General features: G+C 44.2%; 2 protein-coding genes across 3 annotated transcripts; one reads left to right on the plus strand and one right to left on the minus strand.

Annotated features, from left to right (window-relative positions):
* Positions 1–8,226: 8,226 nt before the first annotated feature.
* apela (apelin receptor early endogenous ligand) lies at positions 8,227–12,225 on the plus strand. Its single transcript, XM_023799427.2, has 3 exons — positions 8,227–8,608; positions 9,554–9,653; positions 11,562–12,225. The coding sequence occupies exons 1-2, from the start codon at positions 8,533–8,535 to the stop codon at positions 9,640–9,642; spliced, it is 165 nt and encodes a 54-aa protein (XP_023655195.1). The 5' UTR covers positions 8,227–8,532; the 3' UTR covers positions 9,643–9,653; positions 11,562–12,225.
* Positions 12,226–12,340: 115 nt separating this feature from the next.
* Positions 12,341–23,194, minus strand: tmem192 (transmembrane protein 192). 2 transcript variants are annotated; one of them, XM_023799426.2, is made up of 6 exons: positions 23,009–23,194; positions 22,106–22,258; positions 21,596–21,857; positions 20,452–20,586; positions 15,425–15,536; positions 12,341–13,547 (listed from the first exon to the last, which is right to left on the minus strand). In XM_023799426.2, exons 1-6 carry the CDS (start codon positions 23,048–23,050, stop codon positions 13,424–13,426), a joined length of 828 nt encoding a protein of 275 aa, XP_023655194.2. In that variant the 5' UTR covers positions 23,051–23,194; the 3' UTR covers positions 12,341–13,423. The 2 variants fall into 2 exon arrangements, with proteins under 2 accessions (XP_023655194.2, XP_023655193.2); XM_023799425.2 differs by having other exon boundaries at positions 22,926–23,048.
* Positions 23,195–23,800: the final 606 nt, after the last annotated feature.

Here is a 23,800-nt window from a genome sequence, read left to right on the forward strand (position 1 = left end):
CTTGCATCACTGGTATTAAAAAGATCTTACAGTGGGATATACTGAGTCATTACTGCAATGGGTGTAGGACAGATATCCAAACAGATATCCAGAAAGATGTACTGCAAACTTCCTAGATAAGGTCATACGTGCTATTTTTCTGGTATAATAGTAAAGACATTCTATTCATCCCTTGTAGGGAAATTCTCTTCTCACAACCTCGCTGATCTTTCCATGACACACAGACAAGTGCAAGCTTGTCAATGAAGGGCGGCCGCCTGCAGCAGCGCCCATGGTGCTGGGGGTTAGGGCCTTGCTCAGGGGCCCACGGATGTGTGACTATTCTGCCAAAGTGAGGCTCAAATCAGCGACCTTCTGATCACAGGCACAAAGGCTTTGCCCACTAAGCCACATGCTGCTTCCATGTGTTGAGTATGATGTCATAAGTTGCACAATGATATTATTTAATATGAAACTTGGCTCCTGTTAGAAGGTTGCACCCCACCTGTGTTTTGCAGATCGGAGGCTAGAATGATTTCGTCCAAATATTTTAAGGCAGCTTTTTCCACAGAAGCCAGGGAAGAGCACACACACAGAGCTCTGAACCGCCGAGACCAGAACCAGATGCACATTTATCAGACTCTTACAACATTGCTTCAAGGCGCAAATATGATTGTTTGCCTTTTATATATATTTGTTAGGTTTAAGTTTTTTAAATTGTTTACTGTCTAGCCTGTTCATGTTCGATATCAGGCAACGTAGGGCACAAGGCTGCAGTCCGTGGGACAGGACAATGAAAGGGAACTGAAGATGAAAACTCCCCTCAGAACTATATTAAAGAATACTGGACACCATTATAGTATCAAAGATCAAATATTACTAATGGTGATTAAAATGCATGACGTGAGCTGGTATTAAAGTGATGATTTATGATTTTATCAACTGTTATTAGTTGGAGTACCACGAAATACCAACCACTAGAGGGCAGCATGTCCCACTCATTAATTTCTCTTATACCTTTTCCACGTAAAGCAAGCAAATTATTACAAGAAGACATATTATCGTGTTTTTTAACGTTTCTTTTCTGTAGCATTTCTACAATAATAATAATAGATCTATAAAGAACGACTGTTTTTCTTTATTAATAAAACAAAAATTGTAAATTCCATTTATCTCATTTACAATAAAGATATGTCTTACTGTAACTGTTCATATGTATTCCCCTGTAATAGGACTACAATGTTAAGTGTTATGGTGTTTTGAGAATATCTATTTTTGTTTTCTAACTGGCTTCAACCTTAATGTGTGTCTTTTCTAACCATCGATGCAGTCATGTTCCTGATCAAAATGTACATTATCACTCTCATTTGTTTGTGACGGAAACATTACGGCACTTTTTTCCCCCCTGTACCTCAGTATACGCCAATGGGGCGCCCAATAGTGTCAAGGACCAGTACTTAAAAAAAAAAAAACGAAGCTTCTCAATAAAAGATAAAGATCTACCATCACCTCTGTCTTCTCCTGTCTGTTGCGTTTCTGGCTCCCAGGGGACAGCCTGTCTGACCTCAGAAGAACTTCTTCTGCTTCAATCTCCCGCAGTCACTCCTATTTACACAAATTAATGCCTCGCATGCACATTTTAATGAGTCACGTACAACGAGTATTTTAATGATCGTTTAGTTAGAACATTCGATTACTTGCACCGGTTTTTAGGTCGATTTAAAGTTTCGTGATTTGTATTCTAGTTTCAGACGATCGACAGCACAAATTAGCTGTGATGGGTGTGGCCCTGCCGACTTCTGTATGCCTTCTTACAAAAAAGGATTAACCCAAATCCAAAATGAAAAGGGAAAAAAAAACGTCTCATGTGACTTGGATACAACCTGGTGGAGCTACACCGTGCGGCCACGTGATGGAAACTCACCTTGATACCCTGAACAATCCTGATTGTATCTCATGTTGGGATACAACTGAATAAATCTACATGAAAAAATAATACAGTGCACTAGAAGCAATAACCATTGTGGTTATTATTATTATTGCTTAATATCTTTTTTGCCCACATCCCACATCTTTAACTATCAAGAACTGGGTTTCCCATGTTGGGAAATAATGTCAATAACATGAAGCCAGTGTTCAGACTGCAGAGAAAGAATAATTAAAAACAGCAGCGTGAAAACAGGGATGTAAAACCGGCATGCAAATGATCGCACCCAAACCAAGCGTGCTATTAAAACCAAGCGCATTTAGGAGTCAGCGTCAGATTGGGGATGTGCGCAGGCTATGGCACGAATGCGGCATATGGTGACGCAAATTGGGCTGCTGCACTGCGCCACCTGAATCACAACAACAGTTGCACGTAGAACATCACTGTATACGAATTAAATCACTGGGGACTTTTATTCTCATGCAAAGTGCAATGATATATATTCAAAGAAGGTTTGCATAAACTGTGGCATTCACCCAACGAGGTTTAAGGGGTAATAAATGAATTGGTGAGATAGTTGTGCATAAACTGGTACCTGTATGCCTATGCAATTCAACAATTGTCCCCTTTTGGCCTCACCACCCTTAAGTCCTTGTTGGCTAATGAGAGATTAAGGCTCGCATGGGACAGCTAATCAGAGGGAGAATGAGTGAGCTGAATTCCTCTCTCTGCTTTTGTTCCCCTTTTGCATTGGGGCCATAGGGTTTGTGGAAGACCAACAAAGGCTCTCCAGCACGGAGCCTAAGCATGGGCAGTGATACCAACCACACGGTCGCTCGGGATCGCCGCAGGTCAAACGGGGCGGAAACGGGGGTATTTACACAGCAGAGGATGCTCAGGGTCTGCTTATTCCTCTGGCGCCCTTTCGAGGCACATTAAAGGTACGGGGTCAGCTGATTTTAGTGGCTCACAAAACCCTACCTCTCCTTTGTTGTTGTTTTTCTTTTTTTCCCAAGGCGTAATGGTACACATGCTTTGCAGTAAAGGGGATGTGAGAAATGGGCCGGCTCTGCGTTACGTGAAATGATTTCCCATTACAACTAGGGAAGTGGCCTAGAACAGGCACCTGGTGAACCCCTAACCACACGCTCCCGGGAGAGGAACTGAGAATACTTTATCTTTTTTGGATATTTTTCTTGTCATTTTTAAAATTATAATTTTTTTGAAAGCCAAGAAGTGCAGGGTCGAAGGAGCTGCTATTATCGGCGCAGAGTAAACTGGGCAACAGCTGGGTAGCTCTCTGCAGACTGGCGGGTTTCCAGCCAGCCCTTGTGCAGCTAGCCATGGAGGTACAAAGGAAGCCGGGGGGGGCACTGCTCGCTCAGGGGAGGCACAGAGGTGGCCGCTGTGGACAGCGGGGGAAGTGCTTTCCGTCATGGATACTCATCCTTTGTGGTCTTCTCAGCATTCCAACAGGAAGCAAATACCAGTACTTTGAAAGAGGTCCAAACGTACCCTTAACAAAGGTGGTACATCGAGGCATCAACTGGAATGTGCATATTCGACATTTCTCTACATCACTTCTCTTGTTGATGAGAAAAAATTATATATATTTTTTTTGTATCTGTACTCTTTTTGAATTCCTGCAAGAAAACTGAATACTGCCCCTCACTAGCGATATTATTTTAGACTAAGGGTGCCAAGTCTTGGTTTCAAGCCTTGGTCACTGGAACAGGAACCTGTTAAACCCTCACGAAATGACGTCAGACTGTGGGACACACAGCCAGGTCCAGCTGTGACAGATTAGGCTTGGCATTAGGAGACCGACTGGGGTCCACTGTCACAGCTGTCACAGCTGTCACACCCAGACTGTTAAGATGGTCAGTGGCGTGATGCCCGGCCTCTGTTGTCATTGCCAGGGCCGACGGACCGTGTTCGTCTCTGAACCATGAAGTTCGACCGGAGGAAACAACTCCCGAATCGAAAAAGGGCGGGAAAACAGGGGAGGCTTTCGCCTTCCTTGCCAAGTTGAGTGCCCGAGATCCCGATATCCAAGCCATTTATGTCGACGAAAAAGAGGAAAGTCTTCTGAGGAAAGTCACTTCTGCGTAGAGGCAAATCAAAGGCGCTTCTCACACACACCAAGTCAAGGTTTCTGGATTTGGGGGGGGACACGAGACAGCCATTGTTATGAAGATAAGTGGGGTGTTTGCCCGCTGTTAGCATTCCAATTGGTTTATAGACGGAATGTTTGAGAAAGCACCCCCCTCCCTCTTGTTTATATGTGCCAGGTGATAAAAGATCTGCGTCCTGAGCCCCCGCATCACCCCGCCCCACACGACGAACCCGGCCTGTATCGGTGACAAAGGCACCACAGATTAAACCAAGGGTCACATGACTCTGCTGCCGCGTCACACGTTAGTGACGCTGAGGACTAACGCAGAGGGATTAAACCCAATTAGGACCCAACTCATCCAACCACGGCTAATTACCGCCCTTTAAAACCCACTGGCACACTTTCTGCTATGCAATGCCAGAGGGGCCTTCAGAATGGTAGGTGAATGTCAACCATATTGGTTCAACGTCCTTAAGGACTGACTCTCTGATGCAGTAGGGAGCCGAGCCTCCTGAATGGGTTTAGTTAAGCTCTTCATATACTTACGTAAAATGCTCCATTTACATTTCCAGATGTCCCGACCCTGCGCTCGGAGCCCAAGTTTCACCCTCACCTGCATATTTGTTGTTTGTGTTCGTATGTCTCAAAGGAGAGCATTATGGGATTTGTGAAAAGAATCATTCCAATGTGCCTGTACTTGTGGAAGTGGTAAATAAAGAATAATAATTATTATTATTATTGTTATTGTTGCTGTTGTTGTATGTCACTTAATAGTCACCTCAGTCACCTCAAATAATGCCCTAATTCTGGAGGAGATTTGCCTATTTAAATACCGTTTCCTTTCATTTTCATTGTGCCTTCCACAAAGTTATCTGCCCGACCATAAACTAATAAAGCTACTGGTTGTTTACATTTTTACTGACCCCACAATGCGTCCCATCCTGGTAAACGCACTGGGGGTGAATACAGTGTGTCTGACTGGTGTAAAGAGCTGACCCGCCCCCCCTCAGGCTGTGGAAATAAACCCAGTATATAAATCTCGCACCCAAGATCACTCCCCCTTGTCACCAAGTACAATTCCCAACACAAAAAAGCAAGATAACCGCCAGAAAATACATAGGTTTATTTGGTTGGCCGCACTTGACAATAACACGACTTACTTTGAACTTCTCTGAGACGTGGTGCTGAATGACAACCAGTATTTGTGGTGCGAGGACGTTATTGATGTCGCTGTCGCGGCCTTGGCGGTCTGGGTGGATGTGTCCTACCGCGGCCAGGCTGGGCCGGTCAGGTGATCTCCAGCAGAAGCTTCCGATGCATGGGGACCTCGAGGCAAACATGTAGAAGCTTCTTCAGGAGAAGCCCAAAAAAGCAGTGTGGTGTTTGGCTCTGTGGGATACAACACAGCACTGGTGATCATAAGGTTGTTGCTTCAAATCCCACCGCCGTCAGAGTGATTCCCCTATATGAGACCCTTAACCCCCCAGGAATAAACAGGCCCTGCTTTCTCCAACAAAATGTGCATTGCTTTAGATAAAAACATCTACTAAGCAAGAATGTATGAAAATTCCCCTCCCCCAAAAATGAAACCCAATTGCCCCCCACCCTGGCAAACTTGAAAGCTGGCCTGAGATCTTCTCTTCTGCTAGAGAGCACTTTACATGAACTTTCTGTGTGTGATCATCCATCCATCCATCCATCCATCTTCCGTATCGTTTATTCAGTGGGGGTCGCTGTGAGCCAGGGGCCGATCCCAGGAAGCAGAGAGCAGGGGGAGACACCCTAGATGGGATGATTTACTGAACGATGACAAATTAAAGCCTAATTGCTCCTCGGCCCTGCTTTTGTCTGTGCAATTTAGTGAGATTCTAACACGATGCTAACTTCACTAAATTCATCATGCCGCACTCAGCGCAGCACAATGTGATAGGATGAGAAAAGACATGCTTGAATCCTGGTCGATACTTACTGTACTGCTAATTATTCAACTTAGCTAATTGAAATTAAATTGATAGTTTGTGAGGTTTGACAAATTCTTGTTTCACTGACAGTTCAATTCTAAATAATGGTAAACAAAAAATAAAAGCCGGTAAATACATTGACTAAAAGAGGTCACAATAATTTAATAATTCGTTATTGCCTATATTCATTATGTTTCAAAGGCTCTACTTTGCCAGCGACTACATGCATTTTCAAACAAGCAAACTGCACTGCAACCTGCAAAAGGCCCCGAATGATGTTCCAACAGCCAAATGCACAGCATTTGCACCAAGAGTCAGCGGATGGTGAGGCTTTGTTATTCATGTAGAGGCAAAATTAGCCTTATATGGGCACCAGCTTTCTGCTGTGTTTGCTGGTTTAATTCTCACAGGCCACACCGCAAACCTGCATGCGCCGGTTTCCATGGAAACCAGGTGGTTCTGAATTGGGAAGAATTGATAACCATGTTGTATAACAAAAAAAAAGAACAGCATGCAATATGCAGGCGTATGTCATAACAAGGCCTCTGCTGGTCCAGAAAGGCTCCCCATTCCAGACACGCACCGCGTGATAAACAGCCGGGAAAGTGCTGAAATACATGCGAGAAGTGCAGCCGGTGAACACCTCGCATGTGTGGTCGCAGTCAGGGAGTGCAGCAGCTGCTGGAGAAGCATGCGGCACCGTCGGCGTCTAAGGATCTCCGTGAGGAATGCGCGACATTTTTGCAAACATCATAAAGCAATAAATAACGTCTTCAAGGACGTTTGAGGGGGAAAAAAAAACAGTAAAACAAAACAAGAACAGTCTCATCCCTCCTGGGTCTGTTCATTGGTGGTGGTGGTGGGGGGGGCGGGGGGGTGGGGTTAAAGATGCTGAACGGTTTTTCTGCTCACTTTCTCAGCGGCTCCATTAGCATCATGCTGTGTTTTAATCCTAATTGACTTGTAAGAGCCCAGACATTTCATCTTAACGTGGTAATTCATTAGGTCCACCTTAAAACAACTCCAGTTCAGGGTTCAGAAGGCAGGTCTCCTGTGCATCACAGGACTGGACCGTCGCCTTTCATTTAGGACCATGGAAGACGTATATATGCGTATATAAGCGCACACAAAAACTTTATTTGTGGAATCATTTATATTTGGAAAAAATGTGAAGATATAATGCAGAATGAAGTTGCTCAACTTTTTAGCATTTGGAGGGAAAAACAGGATAAATGGAGCAGAATGCATCTGAATGGGGGGGGGGGGGGGATAAAGTCATACTCAATCGTCTGTTTGGTTTTAAAAACTAAGATATAACCTTTTGTTTTATACGGATATAATTCAGGCTTTTAATAAAGTTTTATCGGTTTGCATAGTCATTTTTAGGCAACTTCTTGTGATTGTTCATCACTGCATTCTTAATGCTTACTCAGTCCCCCCCCCCCCCTCCACCCCCACCATGTAGGGAAGCAAAATCTGAAAATTGGGCCTTTTCCGATTCCATTTTCCTTCAATGACAACTTTCAATTTTGCAAGCATCCCAGCCGCATAAAAGATCCCTGCACCACATTCTTTTTTTTGGGGGGGGGGGGGGGGGGAGAGACGCAGACTCAGATATTCCGCTGCCTGTTAACTTTAATGACCGAGAGGACAAATCTGGAGCATCTGAGGCGTTTTCCATATGAAATGAGGCTGCAACTAACAAACTGGGACTGAAATTAGGCACAGGGGAGTAAATGCACATTAATTCTATGCGGCTACTGAATCTGGCCATTAAAGTCAACAATGGGGCTGCACAGCTAGGTGTCCTGGCGTCCGGGATCCAGATGTGCTGGGGGGGGGGGGGGGGGAAGCAGGACTCCACACACAGGAGGCTCCCAACACCCAGGGCAGGGGGAGGGAGGGGGCACACAAAGGCCTCTCATTAAGGCAAAGTGTTCACAGATTCATGTCCCGATGGTTGGCACTTCGCAGCCTGTTTACGTCCCATTCAGAGGGACTGGGGGCCCACACTGGTCTGTGGGGCAGTGGGGTTAGAGCTGTATGTGTGCATGTCTGTCGGAGGGGGAGGGGGGCAGGGGGAGGGGGGCAGGGGGTCTTCCTGTCACTTCTATTACCTTATACATGTGGGGTCAATATGTGCAATGCAAGGTCTCACATTTGCAAATGGGGCTGGGATCCCCCTCCCAGCCGGCCGATTTACATAGTCCCCCCTCCCTCATGCTATAAAAAGAGGGGGAGGCTGCTTCATTGTTCACAAGGGCTTCCTAGCTCATCCTCAGCTGGACAATTACCGTTGGCATTGGTGAAGAGCCACTAAGTTTTTTTTTTTCTCCATCAGTAAGCGAGAGACACAGGGGGAGTTTTAGTCATCCGCAGACAGGAGACCAGCGACGAGAGAGACACAGCGGTGGCTGAACCTGGTATCCTCACCGAATGTGGTCATTATCCTAGCCAGACCGTGCTCCATACCTCGGCCAGGAAGCTTCTCTGCAGCGAGACTCCTACCCGGATTCCCCTGAAGACCACCGGCCCCTTCCGGCACCAAAATGAGGATACTGAACTTCTTCTACATCCTTCTCCTCCTTGCGACTTTCCTCTTGTTAGTTAAGGGGCAGAGACCAGGTATGTGAGCCTGAGAACAACATCCATGATTTAAAGTTCCTCATGTTTGCTGATAGTTTCTCAATAATGATCTTCAGTGGTGAGTAGGAAGGTGCAAATATTTTCTGAGCAAAATTATCGCTTTTTTTTTTGGGGGACTATTATTAATTGGATTTGAATACGTTATAATTTAAGTGTTTTTAATAATCCTTTTCCAGTTTAAAATGACAAATTTTCATTAAATTAGGTACTAAAATACAACTACCTTTTAGATATTTTTCTTCAAAAAGATTGTCCAACGTTATGAAGTGATGAGCAATGAGAGCTTTAATTTTACTGTAGTTCATAACATCAAGGAAAATCCTAATTCAAAATCCAAGCCTAAAATCACATATGTATGTTTCTACAGGCCATGCGGTTTTCCTCATAAATCAGAATTGCATTAACGTTGTGGAGTCAATGACTTTTGCTCCAGCCAAGCTTATAATTCATGCTTACCAGGCAATCTGAAATCTACCTGTCTGTTTGCTTAGAAAATCGAGTTTGATGGTGGAACTGACTATCACAGGTCTTGCAGTGAACTGACCCTTTGCATCCTGGTACTTAAATTTCAGGTTTTTTTTTTAAATCCACCCTCCAGAGTTTTATCTGCTTTCCATTATACCCAATTTTCTTAGAAATAAGCTCTCGTTCCAAGTGAAATTGTCCAAGTGAACAGCTGGTACAAGGGGCACTGACCTCCAGCAGACCATGCTGCTCCTCTTAACAGTGGAAACACTTGCCTGCTTGTATGTTTTACTTGTTTCTGAGAAGAATGTCCCTGTTATTTTTACATTTGGTGACTTTAAAGGACGTCTGCAGAAGTTTCTTAAGTTACCAGGTCAGCATTCGAGTGAAATAACACAAGGAATCATCCTATGATGCAAATATGACTGCCAACACGTGGTTTGTCATTTTTCTCGACAGATTTCCTGAATCTGAAGCGAAAGTACCACAGGCATCACTGCCCACACAGAAGATGCATGCCTCTTCACTCAAGAGTACCATTCCCCTGAAGCACCGAATGGTACGTTCCTGACCTAAAACTACATCTACACTCCTTGGCAAAAGGGGCCTAGGAATCAGGGGGACGGGGGGGGGGTCAAGTTCTCTCCTGCACCCTGCCCTGGCAATTAATAAATTATTCTGTCAGAACATTTTTACAGATGCACATTTTCCCAAATATTTAAGGTAACTTGGCATTGTTTTGCTATATTTAGGGTGGCACGCATGTCTGCAGGCTTTCACCCTCAGATTTTACAGTCCAGCAGTAATTAAAAAAAAAAATACAGGAAGTATCCAGAAAAAGATCATAGTCTGAAGAGCCTCTATCCCCTCATAGCTGGGGAAACAGGCAGGAGGAGCCTTAATCTGATTGGGGTACATTCCTTTACACCAGCAATTGCATTGTAAGGAAGCTCTTTAAGCTCTTTGTTGACGTCCAGACTGATACAGGGAGAAGTGGTGAGGATCATCATTTTGTATCATCACAGATCCAATCTGAAGTAGTCAGGCCGTGCCGATCGAGCGAGCGGAAGCTAATGGATCAGGGTAGCATGTGACTGATAAGATAAGTCGCGGAGGTGTCACCGAACCTTTAAAGACATTTACGATCCGGGCGCTCATTTCAATATGAAGCCAAGACTACAACAACAAGTGAAATTTTCCATTTTACTACCCTTGGGGGCCGCCTACTGCCGTGTGACTTGCGTTTTAAGTTCCCTTTGCATTGTTGTCCTCAAAAAACTCAAAACACTGTCACCATTTCTGAGGGAACTCATGGAAAAATTCCGCGAGGAGCTTAGCGTTGGATCCCAAAACTAATTAGCGGGAAGTCCCTAAGCACGGCTGCTTTCTTAGCATGCCAGGCCGAGCTCAACGTCCCATCCTGTATGGCATTATTATCCCCCTAGGTGGCTAAATAGAATTAATCAACACGAGCTTCGTCTACCCACCGCCTGCTACGTTGGAACATTCCCTACTTACGTATGCTCGGCTTAAACACCTGTCAAATATTACAGTGTATAGTGGGCTGGATTATCGCAGGCTTCTAGCGAACTTATCCTTAAGAAGGCTAGCAGCTTATTGCTTACGAAGGATTGACGAAATTCAATACGAGTTCCCACCGCGAAGGTTTTATGGTTCTTTGGACGTTTACTGTGTATGATTTGATGTGCATGAGCAAAGGAAGGAGTATTATGCTCCCTTACTTGATTGTATATTTAGACTGATGAGAAAATGGATGGTGATTTCTTTAAGCCTCACATGGGCAAATAGAAGAAGAATATACGCTATACTTATATAGCGTGAGCTTTGGGGTAGCTAAGGTTTACATGCTAAATCTGGCCACAATGTATCCATCACGGTGCCTTACAAAGATGCCCTGTTGTGCCCATAAGAAAAGAGAGTAATTAGTCATTTAATGAGGGTGAAAATATTTTTACGCACTCAGTCTTCAAGTAACGGTAAACATTGTGTCCAAGGACAAATGTAACCGAATGTAAACAAACTTCAATTTAAATCCCACTAACGATGTCCTGTTATTATACGCTGTCAGTATTTTGAAGGAATGTTTTAAACACTTACTAGGCCTTTGTGATATATAAAGGGAGGGTCATCACCTTCACCCTTGGCCAGGCTGACCCCCATTCAGCCCAAACCAGCTGGTAACTGTTGCTCTAAATTCTGGAGACACGTGACCTCATAATCTCTCAGGCTGGCTGAGTGAATTCAACGTGGCAACGAAAAGGATATCCAGTGCGATTGGGCAACCAAGTCAAAAAGCAACAAAAAAACACTCTATTGAACACTGAACTGCACCAGGGTCCCCTTTTGCAGTCTGAGTTGGCAAAACACACTTCCATTGGGAACCCGGTGGAGGATCCGTCTGCTGTGTTGTGTGTGGACCCTAACACCATTCTTGGTTATGTTTCAGTTGCATGGTGATTCTGGAACATGCCGTCCCGATGCCGTGTGGCAGCAGTGACCTCTGGGAAAGTCGTGGGGGGGGGGGGGGCACCCAGACTCAGCAGAAACCAACAAGCCAGAGATTTCTCCTGGGAAGACAACTGCTACCACACCAAAAACTTCTTGGGTTTCCAATTGAAAAATTGTAAATAATGCAGAAATATGTTTTTCAGATGCCAGCTTTTATGTATTTTGACTATTTAACTACTGTGTTATAAAAATATTCAGTGTAAATACATGCGCATGTATTACTTGTGATGAATCGCGAGGTCTTACGCTACAGCACACTCACAAACGTGAAGACCAACCAAAGATTTAGGCTTTATATGATCAGTGCAGACACAACAGCACAACTGATGTCAGCATAGATCACACTACATAAATACATGTAAAAATGATACGTTAAATATTGCTGTTGAGTTTACGCTACTAAAGCATAGATAAAGGTTTTATTTATAAACCCCCCCACGTAAAGGAAGGCAGAGAGTAGTTCAAAATTGAAAGGTTGACAGAAAAACTGCACACATTCTGGGAAAGCGTAGTTTGCCATTTTATAACATACTCAAATGTGTTTATATGCAAGTAACGCACTTGTTTAACTGATGTAATTTTAATAAATTGTGTATACTCTTCTCGACTGTTTTATTTCACGCTGCTGAGTGTATACTCAAACGGGGAAAAAAAAATAGGGGAAATTACAAGGGTCAAACGCTAGGGTATTTGCAAATATATAGCTTTACACAAAAATAGAGAAATTACTAATTTATTAAGACATTACTGTACAAAGAGCTTATTCTGCATTACAAAATCAGCCCAATGGAGGAACAAAAAATATTCAAAATCCATACAGAGCCTGAGTTGCTTATAACTGCATAACTACAAATAACTGGCAAATTCCATTGACTGAAGGTTAAACTGCCCCAAAATATTAACACTGCAGTATGTCATGAGCTAACAGTGCAAAAGTGACTCCAACTTCCAAATAAAACAGCGCAAAACTGAAACGTTTTACAGAATAGCGATAACGCTAAATTATGGGCAGTAAATGGCAACACATTTAGTCACATGTCTAGAAATGCTGCACGTTACTAGTGAGACACACACACACTAAAAACGTTAAGTTGTTAACCTCAGTATCCGTCCCTGCTCAGATACCACGGTGCCTGACTAAGCACAGTTTAATAAAATCCTATGCGTTGATATTTAAGAGTGACAGATTTAGCCCAAGTCTTGTTCCAGCTTTTAAATCCCCCATTTTTTGTGATGCAAAAGATGACAACTACAGTAAATTCCTGCTGTCCTGCTTCTCTTCTGTAGGGTATGAGATCCTCAAGTGAAATTGTCACCCGTTCACCAAAAAGCGATTCTTGTACGTTTGCATCCTGCCAAATCCCCTACATTCCATTTCACGTGAGCGTGCAGACAACATTTGTCCTTTCAATTAAAGAGAGAGAGAAAAAAAAAGAAGTTTTTCTGCACATCATTAGCTAAAGGTTACACAGGGTCATTACACAAAAATAAAACACTATACTGTTCTCTGATCTTTGAACCATGGCTGGAAAGCACTTTACATTTTTTCTGAAACACTTAAGAATAAAAGTTTTGCCTGTCTAAACTGTGAACTTCCAACAATAAATCCACATAAATATACACTTTATTAAGAAGTTTTCAAGCTTTAAAACGTGTAGAACATGGAACACAAACATTATGTAGTAAAGCGCTATGAATTTTATAAAACATCCAGTGACCATTCAAGTACAAAAGACTCCAGCATTTGGCCAAAAACAACAACAAAAAGAAGTTCCCTCCACAACCGATGCCTCATCCTCTTCAGTCTCTGATCTGCTGGGAAGTTAAAGACAAGATCCGTTTGCTAAGCAGGCTGTTGTGCTGCTTCAAGTACTCAATCAGGTCTGCTTGCTTTTCCACCACCTCATCCAAATTTGATCCCTCCCTGAAAAGTAAAAAAAAAAAAAAGTAAATCATCACAACTGACCATTTCTGGCTTGTGTTACTCAGAGTACCAATACCCAAAGACATATGAATTATGGGCATTATTAAAAACTGCTAAGCTGACAAGCAGGGAAAAAAAAATAATGTGTTGGAGAAGGGGAACAAAAAAAAAAAACACTTCAAAAGTTAACATGCAACAGATGCCAATTTTTGACATGAACTAAATACGACATATCCGCGACTTTTCCGAAAAGTCAGATGGAATATCTGTACGATTTCGCCCTGGCATAGGAAAGAGGTCCTTGGAGGAGTGTTTACTCTGGCAGATGAGCATCTGTGGGATGCTAGTGATACGTTATCCTCCAAACTGACCCATCCTCTTTGTAGATGTTAATCCTGCCGTAGCAGGTCACCGCGGAGTGGTACGGACCGCAGATTCTTTTCCGTGGGCCAACACATTAAATGAAAACGAGGCGGAGGAAAAGAAAAGGCGCCTTTGAGCACAAACGTGTTTGAGGAGAAGGATGGGGGGGGGGAAGAAAAACAAATAAATAGAAAAATACAAGCCCTGAAGTGCTGCACTCCGAACCTAGCACAAAAATTTGCGGTTGACGATTTTAATACCATGCCAATGGTTACTGGTCTCTAAAGTAATTTAAAATTCTTTCACATATCTTGTGCAAAAAAATAAATAAAAAAAGGCTTCTAAAGACAACATTTTGTAATAAATATTTAATTGGGTAGTTTTTATTTTTGGAATCTGCAGGCAATGGTGCAGAAGAGAGTTTGGTTTCGGGGGGGGGGGGGGGGGGCGCAAACAATCATTTAAAAGACAAATGTCTATGTATAGGGGGGATGAATGAAGTCAGATTAAATATATTTTCCCCCAGTTCCTACGCCCCGGCAGACAGTATAAAGATGGAAGGGAAACGTCTGGAAAGGCGTCCAGGTGAAGCGTGGGCGCCAGCTGGCGGGGCACTTACCGCTCCGCACAAACACACCGGGACGCGGCGGGACCCAGGAATGCGGCGGGACCCAATTCCGCCTTTTCACTACCAGCTCACGCTATTTATTTTGCCCAGATTACCATCAATGAAAAGATAAAATGAGCCACCACACCTCCCCCCCCCCCCATCCATGAGGAGCCTGAGGCTATTTCCACTACCCCCACCGCTCTGGCCCCAGCGACGCTTGGCCCCCACGTCCCAGAGCTACATTTCATGGGCCAGGTTTCCCCTAAACGCCAAACCAGAGGGGGACTACAACAGGGGCCCCGTTTACAATTACAGCTGATTTACTGAGCCGTGAAACACCTACTGATATCATATGGAGCCCGCAAGCCCAGGCCTGGAATGATGTCTTCTGTAAGAAAGCGATGGTTTTTAAGTTAAAAGTTAAGTTAAGTTTGGCTGGCTCAGGACCCATTTCTACTTGGGGGGGAAAAAAAATAGTTTAAACGAACCCCAAAATTTCATAGTTATTTCAAGTTAACCTGCAAGATCACTGCCTGGGTCGACCCATGAGATGGGATCATGCCACGCTTAGGCATCTACTAAACTTTATGCTCATACCTTCATTTGTGCATCTTCAAAACTCCTTGTATTCTACACCTTTATTTACATGCCTGCATGTTTGTTTGTTTATTTATTTATTTATTAATAGCACAACTTTTCTCTCTCCCTCTCTTGTATTTTTATATTTTATCCAATTATTTTTTGTCTGCGTTTTTGTGTCAGTGCTAGAACCCAAACAAATTCCTTGTATTTTTTTTTTTTTTTATACATGGCAAACGAAAGGATTCCGATTCTGATCCTGATCCAGGGCCCTAAATCCCAAAGTGACGGAGCATGTGTAACGAACCCCCGTTGAAATGCGTACCGGAATCCCGTTTCTGTGTCGATGATGCTCCCCGGACCGGAGTAGGCGTGCATCCTCTCCTCCTGACAGACATCCGGACTCGGCTTCTCCTTGTTGAAGTTCACGACTTTCACTGGTGAGGACAAAAGTTCGGAGACGAAGAGTTAGCGGCGCAGCTAACGCGCTCACCTCCGGTTGGCCGGAGGAGGCGAAAACGCGTCACGCCAAGACGAGACAGCTAGCCAACCGGCAAGCCAGCGCAGCGAACATCTGCTTCAGAGACACACCTACAGCGTATTCTCACAGCTCCGTGGTTCACCGTGCGACGGCGTGAAGAACAAGCAGTTCTTGTCGTTGAGGCACCCTGCTGTTAAAATGATCGTTTACATCAACAGCTGATTAATTAAAGGTGCAGCACCAGGTTTAGGTTTCGTGACGGATGAGGTATTGCTGTCGCTGTGGGCTGGAGTGGCAGGGGTCACTTTCCCCAGGTGACCCAGGGTCCCGAGCCCCCCCCACCTTGGGACCACCTGCCCCCTGCCCCCAGTGTGGCGATTTCACGCTGCTGATTAAAGGGAAGCAATTAAGAGACATCAGATCCTGGATTGCTCCTATCAAACAGTGGGCTGTAAAATCATTAGAGGACCACCTCTGGATCAGCGCCTGGTGGCTGACTCCGCCCCCTGCCCTCAGAACAGGGCCGGTGGGGTCACAAGGTGGGGGCAGGGGGTGAGAGGCCATTATTGCCCAGTGGGTCTTTGCCCTCTGAACTTCAGTGTTCAGAATTACCCAGCCCCCCGTGTGGAATTCCTGGATATGAATTTGCCTTCTCCTGATACGATCCCACACATCTCATAAAACGGTAAACGATATCAGCTTCAGAAAATGATGGTGCGGGATTCAGCTCATTAATGCTGACGGCCGAAGCGTACGCACTGCTCTCCAAGTCGTTTTTCCATACCCATAGTACAGATTTTTTCCCTTGCCATGCATAGAAATTGCATGAAATGGCACTGCGGTGCAGGGAGAGGAGGAGAAAATGGACTCCGACGTACGAACCTTCGGTGCTAAAGGACTAATCAGCGCGACGGTTCATCGAGGCGCCGGGGGTGAGGATGGGAGTTGGAGTCCTGCTAAGTGATAGGCCGGCGGCCTGAGGCAGGGTCCGTAAGCCACGCTGGACGGCAGCATCCGGGAATCAATCACCAGATTTTCCCCCAGGGATCTATAAGGTCAATCTTACTCTTAATTACTAATACATCTTTTAAAATGGGTTAAAATGTTTTTCTTGGGGGGGGTCAGCCTTTCAGCCAGACTCAGTGCTGGGGGGTTGTAAAAAAAATGCCAAGTGTACAGAAAACACAGGAAATCGCCCAAGAAACAATGGACTGGCAACCCTAACCCCCCAATAAGGCCATTTAAGTCCCATCTTATGAAATTCTTTGATCTTGCACTTATAAGCGGGGCACTGCGGCGAAGAGCAGTTTTTAAATCCCACCCCTGCAGGCTGGGGCCCAGTGGGCCGGCCCGATCGATAGCGGCGGGACTCACGAGGAAACACAAGAGCTGCGATATCCTGCACTTACGGCCTCCGCCTTCAACACTTTTAATGTCTTCACACCGCGCCTCATTCACGTTGAGGCCCAAAGCTCCCACACCCCCCCCTCCCCAGCTACCTGAGTGACAGTAACCCCCCAGGACAAAGGAAAACCCTCTGCTTTAGAAGGGAGCTGAGATACTCGGAGGGAAAGTGACAAACACATATAATTAGAAGCACAATGTGCATGTATGTATTAACATACATACACACATATATATGTTTGTAGGTATACATCCTTGCATCCCTGTACTGTATAAACGGCTGGAAGACAACTGGAAAAATGGATAGAGGGACATATCTTTAAGTAGGTCTATACAAACACATACACACAAATAACTGAGGTTTCATCTTAAAGTTTAGTTTTCGAGGGCACATTAACTAAATAAACGGCCTAGCCATCACCTTAAAACAAGAGCAGGAACTGACACCGAGAAGCTAAATATGGCTGCAGAGTAAAGCATGACTTCACAGTTATTCCCCATCTGTCCTCCTAATTTGGCTTCGACGTTTGAGCCGCACGCAGCACAAGGCCACTAAAGGGTCACGCCAACGCAGCCATACATGGGGGGAAAAAAACAAACAAAAAACAGAAAAGTCAATAAAAAATGAGAATGGGCAGGTTGTGCACAGCGGAAGATGGACGATGGACTCGACCATACCTATAAAACACTGCGCAAAATACAGTTTCCGAAGAGTGGGGCGTCTGAAAGGTCATAAACATGCAAAACACTGGAGGGACAAAGGCGGTTTGACAGAGACGTGACATTTCTCACTTGTTCGCCAAAATGGACGACCATTCCTTTGCTCAGTGAACGGTAGCAAGAGACACACAGCAGCAGCCGCCAAGTGCAGCTGAAGTAACATTTCCGTTAATCCGACTAGCGGATTAAGGAGATAATCGTTTCGCCACGTATTTTTAGTACATTAATTAAAAAGGCACTAGGAACGCAACAAGCGGAGCCTGAATTGTGAGCGTACACTTTTTTTTTTTTGCCAGCATGATATGCAAAAAAAATCACACATCTGCACAAACACCTTTACGAAACGCAAGTGAAAAGCTGCTTAATGCCACGCGACCGTTTTCATAATGAACGGGGCACATCCAAGTAGCGGCATGAATCTTACCCAAATAACTTTCCTGTGAGATTCGGATGACAGGGATGACCGTGTTTTCAGAGGAGGGGAGACGCCGAGCGGGGGGCGGGGGGGGCGACTGCCTCCGAATGTACTTCAATCAATCATTCAGCTAAGTGCAAATATCCTGCTTCGGGCCGTCCTATTAACTGTGTGGAATTCCTGCAGCCGAATGTTTGTGTTTGTGTATCCGTGTCATTTTGGCCACTTCGTCTCGCAGTCCATCAGCACCAGGGGAGTCTCTGGACCCAAATAAACCTCTGCTCTCTGGGGCCAGGCTGGGCTGGGCAGGGCAGTCCCCTGGAGCAATTATTTGTTGTTTTTGTTTGTTTTTTTGATGCTAACAAAACCGCAGACCTTGGCGTCAGCCTAAATAATATTCCCTTAATAGTTCTGAACTCCTGAGACTCTCCTGATGTCTGAAAGTGACCTTGCATAAAAAGTATGTTTTGGTCTTAAGCAGTTGACACGGGGCAGAATGCTCGAAAAACACTAATCTTCACGACTGAATTCCCGGCCGGAGAAATACAGTCTTTAAACCCTAAATTTTTTTTCACAGATGGTTCCGTCTCAAATTGCTCACACTTAGTACAAACAATAAGTAAAAGGATTTCATTTTAATTTTAACCCTTTGAAGACCAAAAAAAGCAGCAGTAAACTACTTTGATGTGAGAAATCTAAATGTTGCCCAATACAATGGTGTGTATTCATGTTTAAATGAAGAGAATAAAAGCAGATAGATACAAGAATGCCTCCGTCTCTTAGCATTAAATGCACCTTCAAAAGAACTTCAAAGGAGGATGCGTCTCCGGCCAAACGCAGCCTTCCTTCTAGGAAAACGGAGAAGAAAATGGGCACATTAGTAGCCAAAAGCTTTATATTTCACTCTTTTAAATGTTTGCCAACAGAAACCAAAGAATTTAGAAGGCAACCGATACCTTACTGTAGACATGTCTCTACGGGGTCAGGCCTGGTGCGTCTAGCTATACGGCATGTCGGATTCTCTTATACAAATCGGAGGAATGTCTGAAATGGGATACATGAGCACCAGAGGCTGAAATCACGCTGATCCGCTGCACGCCGATGGCGGTGATATGCTACGTTTTTTTCAATGACAGGCTAGCCGTTTATGTACGTTTCCCCTCCGGGGCGACGACCCTGGGTTACTTTGCATCAAGAAATGGTTTCCACAATGTGCATTTACGCAATGTCATCGACACCGCTCTTTAACGTGATGTACAAGGCAGGCCGGTAATGAAACTAATGTTGGAACTATGCCAATAAATGTGGGGGGGGGGGGGGGGGGGCAGAGAGAGCGATACCTTTGCTGGAAGGCACAAATCTAAGAAATTTAACCCAAGGCGCAGCCATAGTTACGGGACTGCATTTCAAATATGCACATAAATGTCTGTTAGTGTGCTACCAGAGTCACTGTACATTCCCCAGAATCTGCCACCTTTAAACAGATATGAGGATGCTTCATGCGGGAAAGCTTTAATGCTCACTGATAAGAGCCAGGCACTGTGGTGATGATTACAGTAAACATTAGGACAATATGGAGGTGTTTCTGGGTGGAGTGTATTCAGGGGTTTGCCTGTGGCAAGACTGGGAATTAATGCCATCTGATAAAGCAGAGGGCCTACTGATCATGGCCGGCCCTCATTAAGTAGCTCAAAAGCAGCCAGGAGAAATGCCTTCAGTAATGTGACCCCCTTACTATAGGGTTGCAAAATAATTGTATAATTCCACAAACTTTCCAGAAACTTTCCATTCCGTGGGACGTTAAGCCAGTTAATTTTGGAAATATTCCAAGTTGGAAACTTTCCATGAGAATTACCGTGCATATATGGGAATTAACAGAAAATTCCCAGAATTTTGCAGCCCTACTCCTAACCTATCATATTGCATTAACAAATAATAAAAACATTAAAATTAAAACTGGCCCATGAGAATTACACATCTGCGCTGCACCCATGGAGGATCACTAATCTTTCATTTAGGAAGGAAGTGTGGCATTTTAAAAACACTGATAATACTTGATCCTCATTTCTTGACTGCAGTTATTTTAGGACAAAATGGCAGATAACGTTGGCGAACCCAGCACCCCCCCCCCCAAACTTCTCTCCGTGGAATTTTTTGGGTTCACTCCGAGATGTTAAGATTAAGGGATCCGGGAGGGACACCCATCGGCGCTGAGTCTGGCTGAAAGGCCGGCCCCGGCTCTCAAGCCCCATTTGTTGTGCGCTGAATGGAAGCAGCCGGGCCGAGGCCATTGTGATGCGAGCGGGGGTGGGGGTGGTGGAGCTGAGCTCACCTGTGTAGGCCAGGAGGCAGGGGATGGAGAAGAGCAGCTCCAGGCCCAGGACTCCCAGCAGGAGGTAGGTGTACATGTGCCCGGCGCTTGGCAGAGACAGCTGGGTTGACAGCACCAGCATGACCGTGGCATTGCCTGCGAGAAAGCCGACACTGAGCCTAAAACACAGCAACGTCTGGCCTTTAAAAACGAGGCGATAACGTCTCTGCTTTCTGTCTGACAACGGAAGAGATGTTGCAATCTCACCACAATTACCATTAAAGCAACCCCCCCCCCCATAATGTGCATTGACTGTCAATTAATTAGCAAGCGAATATAAGTAAAAAGAGGTCACGTTATTATTATTATAAAGACTCATACTATCGGAGTTCTCTAAGGAACACCAATCTCTAATCTTTAATGCAGATTAGGACCTGTGATCTGTAAAGATGCTGCCCCCATGTGGAAGCTTCTGGTATTTAAAATTTGCATTCAAACATGCAAAAAGATTAAGTATACATACTACATTTTAAACCACAGAATGGCTGATAGCAATACAATTTTTTTTATACATAATTCTTCAGTGAATCATCATATTTGCTGTAATTATTATTGTTAGAAATATACATTTCCACCTTTGATGATTTACGGTACCAGTCAAAAGTTAAGCAAATTATCACTCCTTAATCCACTGCAATATCTACCAAACTGTAAAAGACGTGCCACTCCAACAGAATTCTGGCTGAATGGATGGGCTCTTTTTCAGCACGAGCACAAGCCAAAGCAAACCTCAAAACGGTGGAAGAATTCTATACTGAAGCATCCTGTATCTTAGGAAGGGACTGGGACAAAGAGGTGGAAAGTTCAAGTATAGAAAGTACAAATCCAGACCAGTGTTTTGTTTCAACCAACTAGCTGAGTATAAGGAGTCACAGTCAGAGTACTCAACTGGTTGGTTGAAATAAAACCTCGGCCTGGATTTATACTTTCTGAACCTGAAATTTCCCCCTCTGCTTAGAAGACAGACTGTGTGATATACAGGAGGAGGTGTGTATACTTTAATGTAAAATGTGTAATTTTTTTTTTTGGTTTTTTGTTATCCAACATGACCATAGTGTCGCAGGAACACTTTCAAGAACTGAGTGTTATCCCGGGTCTGGCTCACCGGCTGAGTGGACGAGCAACGGCAAACGCTTCATGCTCCGTGTCGACCTGTAGAAGTGCAGGTACCCCCTGCCGCGCACGCGCTTGTGCTGGTACTGGACAAAACGCTCAAAGGCCACAAACAAGAGCCACAGGGAGACCTTGGCAAAAATTATCACAGTCTGGCTGTGGAAGTCCTGCAGGTACCTATGGCACTGGTGAATGACGTCTTCCAGTATGGAACAGTACACAGCCAAGACAACTGAGAGACACACAAAAATAACCTGAAATACAGGAAAAAAAAAAAAAAGTGAAAAAAAACTACAGTTAGTGCACTTATATTTAGGAGTGAATGCAGTATCATTAATTTGTAATCATTCACATTCTTATTCAGACAGGTACAATTTAATAGCATAATGAATAACATATTACACATCACAGTGATGCACAATGCCTCCCTCTAATAATAAAATCAACACTCTTTTCTCAACTTTCAAGACTCAAATTATGTATAAAAAAAGAATCTACATACATGAATGAATATAAGTAAAAGTGCTACCCAAGACGTGGGTAACTTGTGGAATTCAGATTTAATCTCAGCGTCGAGAGCATCTGGTGAGATAAGTGGTCCGTCAACCAGAGGGTCGTCTTCTATACTCTGAGTTATTTCTGTGGCTGAGTTATGCTGAGGAAAACACAGGAAACGCGAGTCAGTCACAAGGAAAACTTCCGCAACATACTGAGATACGCATGACAAAAGTACTGATAAAAGTCATTTCTTTTTCTCATGAAGGTGTAAACTCAGAATTTGGAAAAACGGATGCACAAACTTTAGAAGATCGAGGTACTACATACTTTCTTAATTTACTCGTTCATTTAGCCTGAAGTAACCTGTAATTGCTAAATTAAAAACTCAACTATTTCATTTATTAAGCAAACGGGAAGTTCTCTTTGCAACAACGAGAAGGGTTACTCATAAACCACCATAACCTAATAATGAAAATTGTGCAATGCGACAAGAAAGTAGATAGTTTGTCCCAAAACATTACGCAATCAGAAACTAGAGTTAACAAATTCACATTTCCCTCCCAAACAGTCAGAATTCACAAAGGGGAAACATTAACCATAATGGTATCTGGTAAGCAAGTCTAGCGCGAAGCAAGCGTCCAGACAGTCAGCTAACCAAGCAACCGAAGATTAGTTTTCGGTTAACTATTTTAACTAATGCATAATATATAACGTGCAATGTTACATAACCAGACAACTATTTGATCTTTATAACTAAACTCCTTTGTGGGGAACTATTTGGCAACATGCAAACAACCATCCCGCTATCATCACGTGCGCATCACCTGACAAGTGACATCCAGCATACTGATAAAACTGAAACAAACAGCCCCTCTTCCTCTAAAAACAAACATATTCAGCCACGTACGATAACTGGCCGTCGTCCTGCAGAATCCATTCTACAGGCCATACGCGTAAATGTGTGTATTTATGAAAATATTAATAACAGTAAATAATAAATGCTAGGGTGGTGAAGAGGAATCCATGCTCCGTACTAGCGAACGCCGCTCCTGCGCCAGGCACCGAAGCGAAAAGCCAAGCGCTTCCGGGCTGCGCTCTTATTGGTCAGAACGCCCGCCTCGCGGAGCGATGCTTCTGACGTCGGAAGCCGAGAACCCGCAGACCACGTGTCCACCGCCGCCGACCTTGAGCTTCACGTGCGCCGAGTTGTAGTGCTTGCGCAGGGAAACACTCTCATCTTGCACAACTGAAGGATGGCGTACGGATAAGAGAGTTGTAAGCGCGTCACGACCGCAGGATGTGCACTGCGTTTGCTCTGATGCGCGTGTTCGCGAATGGGCATCTGTGTTAGAAATAAAGTCATGACACCCTGTTGCCTTCGTGTCCAGTAAATATTAGTTTTGCATTCTTTCGCAATGGTTTTGAACTATACTGATGCAAGGTCTAGACCGAGTCTAAACTTCAGTCCCCTGCATAAAGACTACTTCAATAAGCTATAGCAAAATGAATGTAGTTATACCTCTGTGGTGATTAATGATGGTGATGATTCTGATTATTATGATGAATGCGGTTTCTTGAGGAAAAAAAAGAACATTGACGTTTATTTCTGCTGGTCAGTGATGTATGTGAAACCAAGTGCATCAGTTTGGACAATACGACTGGTACAGTCTTGTTCCACTTGTTTGCAACATGTTCTGAA

Source organism: Paramormyrops kingsleyae, chromosome 25 (genome assembly GCF_048594095.1).
Source record: "Paramormyrops kingsleyae isolate MSU_618 chromosome 25, PKINGS_0.4, whole genome shotgun sequence".
Lineage (NCBI taxonomy): Eukaryota > Metazoa > Chordata > Actinopteri > Osteoglossiformes > Mormyridae > Paramormyrops > Paramormyrops kingsleyae.

What these genes read in the sequence shown, in the direction of transcription:
- tmem192 (XM_023799425.2), bottom strand. Translation starts at nt 22,994, where the DNA reads ATGTTTGTTTTTAGAGGAAGAGGGGCTGTTTGTTTCAGTTTTATCAGT. An exon ending in TGCTGGATGTCACTTGTCAG is followed by an intron (nt 22,259 to 22,925) that starts GTGATGCGCACG and finishes TGTTTTCCTCAG; the next exon opens with CATAACTCAGCCACAGAAAT. An exon ending in GACACAGAAACGGGATTCCG is followed by an intron (nt 13,548 to 15,424) that starts GTACGCATTTCA and finishes TTTACTTTTCAG; the next exon opens with GGAGGGATCAAATTTGGATG.
- apela (XM_023799427.2), top strand. Translation starts at nt 8,533, where the DNA reads ATGAGGATACTGAACTTCTTCTACATCCTTCTCCTCCTTGCGACTTTC. An exon ending in AGTTAAGGGGCAGAGACCAG is followed by an intron (nt 8,609 to 9,553) that starts GTATGTGAGCCT and finishes TTTTCTCGACAG; the next exon opens with ATTTCCTGAATCTGAAGCGA.